We start from the raw sequence: 12,078 nt of genomic DNA on the forward strand, positions 1-12,078 counted from the left end.
AGACTTCAGTCATTGACCTTATGCAGCAGGTGCTTCAGGTCCTCCTCAGTTTCAGTGAGCAAGGTTGTATCATCTATGTAGTGCAGGTTGTTGCAATCTACAAATTCTGATGCCACATTCTTTGTCATACAGTTCACCTTCCCAAATTATCTGTTCTGCATGTAGATTGAAAAAGGATGTATCACTGACTCCTTTCTTTCCTGATTTTGAACCATGTATTGTTTGCCTGCTCTGTTCTGACGTCTGCTTCCTGATCCAAATATAGGTTTCTCATGAACACAAGTAATTGTTCTGGGATTCTCATTCTTCTCAAGGTTAGCCACAATTTGTTGTGATCCACATAATCAAAAGCCTTTGCCTAGTCAATGAAACACAAATAGACATTCCTCTGATATTCTCTGTTTTCAGCTAACATTTTTCTTTATTTTGGTTGGTTGTTCAGAGAATTACATGTATTTCAGGTTTACTAAACTTGTCTTGATGAAACTAATACTCTAGTAGCTAATAGGATTTTTTTTCACTTTAAAAATGTTTTAACTGGTGTTCTTCTCAATTCATTCAGTTGGTGGAACTTCATGTTTTTTATGTTCCTGAAGGATCGTGGAACTATAAGTTAAATACCATTTCAAAAGAAGTTGTTAACAAATTCATTTCAGCTGGATTTATAAGGCAAGTGGTTTTGGTTATTTTTAAAATGTACTTGAAAAAGAATTTCTTTTTTCAGAAAAAGAAAATTTTTAAGTTTTAAGTAAAAAAATAACTTGTTAACATGGTAGATCCACACTCATAGTTTAATGTATACTATAAATACATAGTCCTATATAGTAGTTAAATAAAACAATACTATGGAAATATATCACTTAGGTATAATTATACTACCCAGAAAATAATGTATAAACTGTGTATTACTGTGGTTATGCACAGAAATAGTTAGTGATACATTGTCTGAAATCAGCTAAAGAGCTGTGAATAGTGGTTAAAGTAAACACAGTCACCAAGTTACAGATGAGTTTCTTTCCTAAATATGTTTTTAAATTGAAGTTGTAAGTAAGTCAAGACACATGTATATGGGTCTTGTTTAGCTTTACTTTGTACAAGAAAGAGTCCTTGATGCTTTAATGCATGGTTGTTGTTATGTGCTCTTAAATCGCTTGCAACTCATAGTGACCCTGTGCACACTAGCTCTGAACCCTGCATTGTCCTGAACCAGTCTCACTGTCTCAGACGCACCTGTGTCATTACCCCAGTCACTGTGTCAATCCACATCATTCAGGGGCTTCCTATGTGTGACAAAAAAAAATCAATAGTTGAAATATACTAACTGATCTGCAGGAAAAATGTAAATAATTTCCTCCTATAAAGACATGCAGCCTCAGAAATCCAGCGGAGGATCACCATGAGTCACAATCAACCCAGTATCAGTGAGTTTTGGATTTGGTTAGTGCAAGAATAGGAGCCCTGGTAGTGCAATGGTGTAGTAGGCTATATTGAGCTATTAAATAAAGGCCAGCAGTTGAACTCACTAGACACTCCATAAAGATAAGTCAATTTTTATTGTTACCCCATTTAACATTTATAGCCTTAGAAACCCAATGGAGTTTGACTCTGATTCAGAATCAACTTGATTGTGGTGAGTGGGTTAGTCTAAGAAAAGTCTTTTCAGTTATTAAAAACCTGTGCCTGCGGTAAATGAAGGTGATTGTGATGGAGAATTTGTTTTGAGAATTGTCTCAGTTGTTACAAAATGAGGGCAAGTTTAGAGAACATTAAGAACAGATCAGACACTAGTACCCTGGAGACTGCTTATTCCCAAAGATATTCCTAATGCCTTTTACATGGAATGTTTAAAAAATATAAACAAAGAAGATATAGAGTTACATTTCATTTATATTGCATATAGCGCAGACTGCCAAGAAAACAGACAGATCTATCAATCCTGGAGAAGGAGAAACGAGAGTGCTTCATCAAAGCAAGAACAGTGAAACTACATCTCATGTTCTTTGGAAATGTCAGCCAGGGCTAATCCTTGGAGAAGGACATGGAGCTTGAAAGGGTAGAAGATCAGTGTGAGAGAGGAAGACCCCCAATGAGATTGATTGACACAGTGACTGTGGCAATGGAATCAGATGTGTCAGAAATGGTGAGGCTGGCCCAGGAGCAAATTCAGAGTCAATTCACAAGTTGACTACGATAGCACAGAACTATAACATTTATATATTGTCACATTCACACACAAAGACATACATAATACTATATGATCTGTCCACAAGTTACCTTTCTTCATCTCCTTTCTTTCTAATCTTCCCTGTTGCTTGTTTCAATCACATTAGACTCTATCCATTCTGGAACACATTTGACATAGTTCTACCTCAGGGTCCCTGTCTTTGATGTTCCATTATCTGGAATGATCTTTTGTTTTTTTACATATGCCCTATCACATTCATTAGGTCTTTATTTACTGGTTTAGCCTTCTTCAACAGCCTGTTTCTCTTTCCCTTGCCTGTTGTGTTATAGAAATTAGTTTTGCCTTACCAGTTATATATTTTTAACGAATTTATTTTGTTAATGTTCCCTGCCACCATTAGATTGTAAGGGCAGACATTTTAATCTGTTTTGTTCATTGCTAGAACTGAGCAGTGAGATAGATATGCTTGAATTTTGCTTTTAGCACTTGGAACAATCCTGGCTCATATTAGGTACTCAGTTAAATTTTGAGTGGATAAATAAATTATATCATTTTGTACTTGTTGATTTTAATTTCCACTTAATACATTCCAGCTCATAGATACCTTTTTGTATAATGGAACAAAACATTGCTTAATTTTGTACCATCTTTATGATCATTGGTATGTTAAATCCATTGTTACGGTTATTATGTCAGTCCATCTCATTTAGGGTTTTTAATTTGTACTTACCCTCTTATTTACCAAACATAATGTCCTTTTCTAGCATTAGGTCTTTCCTAATGACATGTCTGATGTAAGTGACAATGAGTCTCTCTATTCTTGCTCCTAAGAATAATTCCGGCTGTATTCTAAATTTGATATGCTCATTCTTTTGGCTAAAATATAGTCCATATTCTCAGCTAGCCCTGTAATTTGAATGTTGTTGTTATATCCCGTCGAGTTGTGTCCAACTCATAGTGATTCTATGTACAACAGCCCTAAACCCTGCTCTATCCCTTGCCAAGATTTTTCTCTCTTGGGCTGTCCCTCCACCCTTTCAAGCATGATGTACTTCTCCAAGGACTTTTCCCTCTGGCAACATGACCAAAGTATGTGAGATGGAGCTTCAAAAACCTTGCCTTCAAGGAGAAACTTGGTTTCACCTTCTATAGGACAAACCTGTTTGTTCTCTTGGAAGTCCATAGTATGTTCAGTACTCTTCTCGAGCATCACAATTCAAAGACATTGATTGATATTCTGTCATCCTTAGTCGTTGTCCAGCTCTCTGATGCATAGCAAGTAATTGTGAGGACCATGGCCTGGGTCAGGTGCACCTTAGTCCCTAGACTGACATTCATTGTTCTTCAGCACTACAGAGAGGTCCCCGACAGCAGACTTTTCTAATGCAGTTTGCCTTTTGATTTCCTGACTGCTAGTACCAGGAGTGTTGATTGTGGAAACAAGCAAGCTGAAATTGTTAACAGTTTCAATATCTTCTCCATTTTGGTGAGGGTCTTTGTTTTCTTGATGTTGAGCTGTGACTCATTAATTATACTTAGCAAGATTTTATGGCATTTTATATTAGTTATTGTTTATAATTTCCACATTCCATTTGATTGGCTTTCTTTAGAATATGCATAAATATTCATTTCTTCCAGTCAATTGACTTATTAGCTGTATCTCAGATTTCTCAGCGTAGACACATGCTTTCAGTCTTACCTCTTTGATGAAATAGCTTTATCTATAATCTGTCAAATTTTGGAGATTTGTTTTTCACCAGTGCCATCAGTGCAGTTTAAATGTATTCTTTTAGTACTAGCAGTTCTTGGTTAATGCTGTCTCCTGAAATGTTTAAACATCACTTGATAATTTTTGGTAAAGTATAGTAACTATGTACAGTAGGATATACAGTAAAGTACAGTAATGTATCCCTTCTACCTTCTTTGGTGCCCACTTTGATATTTAATTTCCACCACCCCCCCCCGCCCCCATAGAATCCTTCAGAAATGCAACTCAAGACTTCAATTTCTCTTTAGTTCTTTCAGCTCGAAAAAAAAGTTGATCATATTCTCTTGGCTTCCAAACTGCAGATCTTTGCCTATTTATAAGTTCTCTACCTTATTTTCTCAAGTTAAAACTTCTCATTGAACTCTTTAGTTTACTCTTTCACTTGGTCATTTCTTCTGTTTACTTTAGCTACTCTGAGCTCAAGAGCAGGTTTTAGAGCCTTTTCTGACATCCACTTTGTCCATTTACTTTTTACACTGTTTTTATAATGATCTTTTTGTTTCTTCCTGTCTGGTTACCTTGCCATTTTCCCACAACTAATAAAAACGTTATGCAGATGACACAACCCTGCTTGCTGAAACTGAGGCGGACCTGAAGCACTTGCTGCAGAAGGTCAAGGACTGCAGCCTCCAATATGGATTGAGGTTCAATGTCAAGAAGAAAAAGATTCTCAACACTGGACCAATTGGCAGTGTCAGGATGGATGGTGAAGAGATTGAGATTGTTCACAGCTTCAATTTGCTTGGCTCCACAGTCAACACTCTTAGCACCAGCAGCCAGGAAATTAGAAGACGTATTGCCATGGGAAAGTCTGCTGTTAGGGACCTCAATGAAGACCAGTGGTGTCTCTTTGGAGACTAAGGTGCGCCTGATACAGGCCATGGTCTTTGCTATCACTTTTTATGTATCAGAGAGTTGGACAATGACTATGGAGGATAGAAGGAGAATTGATGCCTTTGAGCTGTGGTGCTGGAGAAGAGTATTGAGGGTACCGAGGACTGCTAGGAAAACAAACAGATTCATCCTGGAAAGGATCAAACTGGGCTGCTCCTTTGGACATGTTGCAAGGAGGGACAGGTCCTTGGAGAGGGACATCATGCTTGGTAGGGTGGAGGGACACCGCAGAAGGGGAAGGCCCCTATGAGTTGGATTGATTCAGTGGTTAGGGTAATTGGGATAGGAGTGTCAGAGACAGTGCGATTGGCACAGGACAGAGCAGAGTTTAGGGCTATTGTACATAGAGTCGCAAGCAACTCAACTGCACATAACAACAACAACAAAAAAAATGAATCAAGAAGAATAGGGCAGTATTGACTTTAAACTTTAGATGCTAAATTAGATTCTGTGATTGGGGTGGTGATAATGAGTGTGTTTGAGACGGCGAGGTTGGCATGGGATAGAATGGCATTTAGGGCTCTTGTATGTAGGGTCACTATGAGTCGCAAGTGATTCAGTGGGACATAACAACAACAAAGAATTAAGTATTCCTAGTGAGCAAAGATGTAGAGCCTACAACATTTAATCACCAAATATATTTTAAACACTAGATAATTCCTCTAAATTCACAAAATAAGTATCTGTAGCCAAATCTTTCTTTAATATATTTATATAAGTGCATAAACTCCATAGCAATTTTTTTTATTTTAATAGTAAAATGTGGAGGTATGCAAGTAGAAGAACACTTTTGATAATGCAATGAATTTTTAGACATAGGATTCATTTGCATAATTTTTAGAGGTCAGATGTTCATTTATTTGAAAAAATTCCTGCAGATTGACTAAACGCCAGATATTGTAGAAATAGAATAGATTTATGTATTAATACAATATTAAGGTACATCTGGTACACTATTTATATTTAAGATAGGTAGTAAAGTTGATGAACTTTTAGCATAATCACAGTTTAGTGTTACATCATAACGTAATGTCATGGTATTTCAGAGTATCTCCTCAACTTACTTTACAAGCCCTGAGGGTGCGTCTTGGTGAGTTCCTTGGTGAAGATGCTGTTGCAGAAAAATTTTTATTTCTGAAATGTATAGGAAATAATCTAGCTGTGGTAAGTTTTCTTTTTTTTTTTGTTTCTGGTTAAAGAAATACATACTTTAAAGAATTAAGCTTCTTAACTGTTTCTCACACAGCTCTTTGAAATGTTGTTGTTCTTGTGTCCTGTCAATTTAAAACTGGCTCATAGCTGACCCTCCACCAGATTTTCAGAAGAAGTAAATCACACAGGAGGAGACTGCCCATCTTTGTCCCACAGAGTAGCTGGTAGATTTGAACTACATGCCTTCAAGTTTGCAACACAGCTGCTTACTAGGCCACTAGAGCTCCCATTGATATACTGGAAATTGTGTAATCTCAATCAAAATAAATGCAATGGATATATCACTAAGCACCTAGATTATCCAGAAAAAACATTAATTTTTTAAAATGTATTCTTTATATCATCGTTCACTTATATAATCATTCATATATATTGCTTCACTCGTGCACATTTTATTTTATACAAAATAATTTCTGCACATTGTACCTTATATAATTAATATTGATCTGTAACTTTTATCTCCCCTCTCCTCAGGTCTCTGTTGCACTTTACCTGTTTCTCTCTACTCCATCCTCCCTTTAACCCTCATTCTAGCTATTTCCTTTTCCTTCCCTTTTAACCAATTTTAACTATATATATACATGTATATTTATGTGTGTGTATCTTATTCCTATTTGGTAATTGCAATAGCCTTATTGTCTTTATCTCAGTTCTTCTCAGGTTGAGCTTCTTTTGTCTTGTGCCTTGTATTGTTCTTTGCCTACTCATTAGTATTTTTTTTCTTCTACTCTCCCCTTCCTCACTCCTCAGTTACCCTCTTGTTTTCACAGTAGTTGTCTTATGCAGTATTTCAAAAGAGTCTCATAACAAAAGTTATCAGAATCCTGCAGGGCCTACACAAGAAAAAGACTGATAACTCAGTGACAAAGTGAGGAAAATATGAAAAAAATATGAAAAATTCATCACAAAGGAAGACATTCGGGTGGCAAACAAACACATGAAGAAATGTACAAAATCAGTGGCAATCAGATACAAATCATATCAAAATATGATTTAATCTCACCCTAGTAGCAGAAGCAGCAAAGTTTAGCAGGACAGCAAATGATAAATGTTGGAAAACATTCAGAGAGGTTGTAACTCTCATGCACTGCTGGTGGGATTGTAAAATGGGACCCCCACTCTGGAAGGCAGTTTGTCATTTCCTCACAAACTGTATGTACAAATTCCATATGACCTAGACATCCCTCTGCTGGGAATATATTTCCAGGAAGTCAGAGCTAAGACACGAACAGAGACAGATTTTATTTATTTTTTTTCTTATTTCCAGAAAGATGTTGGAATGGGCAAATAGATGCCAGAAGACAAAGATAGCAGATATAGATGATAACCCTGGAACTCTGAGTTTCAGTGAAAATTTATAGACTAATTCAAACACTCAGTAAAGGAAGAGATGGAATGAAAACATATAAAAATAAAATTAAATTTACAGACTGACTATGTCAACTCTGAACCTTTCAGGAAGTAAGTAGCTTATGGTCAAGAGCCAGTGTTAATGAAGAAAGAAGACCAGGCTGCTCTGAAGGTATTGGCAAAACATAAAGTCTATGGTACAACAACAGGAATTGATGAATTACTAATTGAAGTATTTCAGGAAACAAATGTGCTCCTTTATGGGCTTTAGGGAGCTCTGGTGCCTAATGGCAAGTAGCTGTGTTGCAATCCCAAAGGCATGTGGTTTGGGGCCACCAGCTGCTCTGCAGGAGAAGGATGGGTGATCTCCTCCTGTGCAATGAACTGCCTTTGAAAACCCGTGAGGGTCAGCTATGGGTGGGTTCTGACTATGGTATGCAGCAGCAACATGTGCTTACTAGTCCAGGCTAAGAAACTTGGAAAATAGCTACCTGATCAACTGACTACAAGAGATCCGTATTTGTTTCCATTCCATAAAAAATTTTAAAAGATAATCCAATGCCTTTTAAGTGTGGAATGAATAAATTATTATCATTAATATCTTACACGAGTAAAATTCTGCTAAAGAGTATTCCGACAGCTGGAACAATTGTACATTGACAGAGAACTACCCAAAATTCTATCTGGTTTAAATAGAGGCCATGAAACAAGAATTATCAGTGTTGATGTTAGATAGATGTTCATATTTATGAAGAGTTTTAAAAAAAATTCTAGTTATGTGACTTTATGTTTTAAATCTTTATTGTTATTATTGATATTTTAACGAAAGTTTACAGAAAACTTGAATTTCCATTCATTCATTGGTGCACATTTTCCTCCTTACCACCCCAGTTCACTTTTCTCTTTAAAAAGGTTCTTTCATAGTTGTACAGTTCCCTCCCTCACCTTATTCCCCAGTCCACTTTGCTGTGCATCTCTTATTTCTTTCAGGCAGTTCTTTTTCTCATCTATTTAAATGCAGTGTTCATTATTTATCCCATCTTTTTTTAGTTTCACCCCTAACACCAATGTCAGTCCTGTTTTATAACAGTAGCATTATGCAGTATTTGACCTTTTGTGGATGAGGCATTTCAATCAGCATAATGTCCTCCAGGGTCACTCATTTTGTATAATATTTTATGAGTTCCTTGTTTTACAGTGCTTAGCAGTATTCCATTGTGTGAATATACCACAGCTTCTCTATCCATTCATGTTGTTGGGCACTTGGGTTGCTTTCATCTCTTTTCTGTTGTAATCAATGCAACAATAAACATGGGTGTATATGGTTAGGAAGATTTTATATTGTGAAAATATCAATACTATTGAAAGCTATCATAATTTAGATCCCATTGGAAAAATAATGTATACTGCATTGAAACAGATTAGGGAGAGAACTGTTTAAAAGGGATATATGATTAGATATTATTATTCTGACAGGAGTTTAGAATAAAGGCAGCATAGTGGAGTGGGCTTGTGGGGAGGGATTGAATAACAATGAAAGAATTTTTTCTTTTACTTATCAAAGGGGAAATCATTCATGAAGCTGGATTCTATGAAGAGGACTGTAGCATCAGGATTAAAGGAAGACTCATCAACAGCCTGCTTTATGTCTATAACACAACTTTGCTTGCTGAATGTGAGGAAGCACTGAAATGTCTGCTGCAGAATATTAAGGACTACAGTCTCCAATATGGATTACATCTTCACATCCAGAAGATAAAGATCCTCACCACAGGCCCAACAGCCAATATTAGGATATATGGAGAAAAAAAATTGAAGCTGTAAGTCAGTTCATCTTGCTTGGATCAACAATCAGGACCCTTGGTACCAACTGTCAGGATATCAGGAGACATACTGCACTGGGCAAGTCTACAATTAGGTATGTCATCAGAGTACTGAAGAGCAACAGTATCAGTTTGAAGACTAAGGTCTTATTCAGGCCATAGTCTTTTCAATCACCTGCTATGCATCGGAGAGCTGGACAATGAATAAGGATGACACAAGAATTGATGCTTTGAGTTTTGGTACTGGAGAAGAATCTCGTGGACTGCCAAAAAAAATAAATAGATATGTCCTGGAAAGGGTGAAGCCAAAGTGTTCCTTGGAGACAAGGATGACCAAGCTTCATCTTTCATACTTTGGACATGTAGCTAGACAAGGCTACTCCTTGGAAAGGGACATCATGCTTGGAAAGATGGAGAGGGTCAGTGAAGGAGAGGAAGACCCTCAATGAGACTGATTGACACTGTGACTACAGCAGTGGACTCTAGTGTGTCAAATACGATAAGGATGGTACAGGATAGGCAAGGGTTGAGAATGGCTGTTGATAGGGTCCCTATGAGTCATACTCGATAGCACCTAACAACAACCTTGTAGAAAGCTGAAGAAAGGTTTTCAAATAGATAGAATCATTCTTGGGTGATTACCAGCAATGCAAAGTGAGAGTGATGAGAGTAAAAAATAATAACTAGATAATAGACATATGTTTAAATGGGGAAGGGAAAGGCAATAAACAGTAAGTAGATCACTGTATCATGAAAGAAGACACAGATGTACAGAAGGGCTAAGGCTATCAAAATAATAGAGAAAAAGTAGGAAAAGTGTGATTACATTCTGAGTATTATAATTAATATTATAAAACAAAATATTTGTGGATGATTGAGTTAAATATGTATTTTCTATGTAAGCTTTCATTCAAATCACAATAAAGAAAAGAAAAGAAATTTTTAGAGTAAGTCATTAGTTTGAACCGAATGCTGCCAGGTATTGAAATGATAGGGGTCTTATTTTACCTGTACAATTCTTTGGGAAAAAAAGAAGGAAAATTTAAAATGTGATTAAATAAATTATATATACAAGTTTTTAAACAAGTATTTGTTTTCTGAAGAAAAATATTTTCTCATTTCTTGGACCAAAACTAAATAAGTTTGATATGAAAATTATGTAGGACTAATGTATTTTTTGTTATCATTTATTTGCTAAGTGAATATTCCTAGTTGTGGTTTCTGTGATTTTGTGAACAATGTTCCATTGTTACCCATAAGGTTTCCAGTGATTGGATATTAAAAGTAGACTTGTGGGCCTTTTTCTAGTCTCCTCTACTTGAGTTCTTGTGACCAAATCGTAAGAAGCTGCACTGCAGTCTCAAAAGCCCATGGTTCAAATCCACTTACTGGAAGGGTGGAAAAATCTCCTCTCATGCAGTTTACTGCCTCTGAAGACCCACTGGAGGGTCAACTATGGATCAGTTGCAACTCAGTGGTACACAACAAGAACAACATAACTTACTTGAGAAGCTCTTTTGAGAACTATCTAATACAGTAGTTGCACTGCTATTTAAAATACGATTGATACAGCTTTCAACTTCATAATTGAAAAGACTTATGAACTTTCAACATGAGCCAAAAAATCGACATTGATAAAAGAAGAAGAAATTGAAGTCACCAACTGTTTCTTTCTACTTAGATCAACATCCATGGAAGCAGTAGTCAAGACATCAGCTGACATTGGGTTTGTCCAATCTGTTGTAAAAGACATCTTTAAAGTTTTGGGGGGTTTTCTCAATTGTTTTACTTTTCTAAAAATAAAATTTTTATTTTATACTGCCTTACGTAAAGTTTTAAAAAAGCAAAGATGGCACTATGACCAAAAGGTACTTGATCCAATCCATGATGTTTTCAGTCACCTCATATCCAGGTGAAAGCTGGAAAATGGAAAAGTGTTGGACTTCTCTAATTAGCAGGCAATGAAATGGTAAGGGGCAAGGAGCTTAGAGTTGAATGTCCTGACCTGTAGTCCTTATAGTTTGTATTTGAGAAGTTTAACAAATAAAAAAACATGTTGACTAAGGTCTCAAGATTGCCTGATCTTTCTTGTTTGCAAAACCACAGTCATAACAGAATTTTTGAGACAGCAAGAGAATATTTTCTCTCAGATATATCACATACACATACTTTTAAGGTAGATTGTTTTGACTTTAAGGGGACATGCTAACATTTACTTACTAACCCACATCTTTTTTTGTTCTATTGAACTTATCAACATTTACTTAGGAATGTTTTTCTTATACTTTCACAATGAACACTTTAATAGAGTTTTCTCTTTAACAGAGTTTTCTCTGATTACATTCTCTCCAATCTAGGCAACCCCTGATTTAGTTAGTTTAACCCCCACAGTAAAGGAAGACAAAACAATGTATACATTCAAATAATGATGTTAGGAAAGAATATTGGATATACATGGAGTGCTAAAAGAATAAACAAATAAATCATAGGAGAATTACAAACACAATGATCATTTCTCAGTCTTTGGAAAAGTTATCAAGTTTGGTAAAGTATAGGGTCATTGAAATAAGAAAAATCTTCAATAAGCTAAATTGACATAATAGCCATATGAGCAGACTCAAATATACAAACAACCCTAAAGACGCCACAGAACCAATTAGCATTTTGTTCTGTTGTGTGTTTGGCAAAGAATAACAATAGCAATTCCCTCTCCAATAAGACATTGGAACTCAAAGTAGAGGTTTTCTTCATAGCTGTTTAAGAGTAATTTTTTTAAATCTAAATTTTTCTTATTTAAACTCTTATTTTAGTTAGCATATAATGTTGTTGTTGTTGTTATGTGCCGT

At 36.0% G+C, this 12,078-nt stretch overlaps 1 protein-coding gene across 1 annotated transcript in view; it reads left to right on the forward strand.

Annotated features, from left to right (window-relative positions):
* The window catches only part of SPATA1 (spermatogenesis associated 1), a gene marked incomplete at its 5' end in the record, with an annotated part of 100,343 nt that overhangs the window by 9,333 nt on the left and 78,932 nt on the right, over positions 1–12,078 (forward strand). Inside the window, 2 exon segments of the mRNA XM_006898376.1 lie at positions 563–669; positions 5,894–6,011. Of these exon segments, the coding sequence (XP_006898438.1) occupies positions 563–669; positions 5,894–6,011 (225 nt within the window).

Source organism: Elephantulus edwardii, unplaced genomic scaffold, assembly GCF_000299155.1.
Source record: "Elephantulus edwardii isolate Elephantulus edwardi_28Jun2011 unplaced genomic scaffold, EleEdw1.0 scaffold00227, whole genome shotgun sequence".
NCBI lineage: Eukaryota > Metazoa > Chordata > Mammalia > Macroscelidea > Macroscelididae > Elephantulus > Elephantulus edwardii.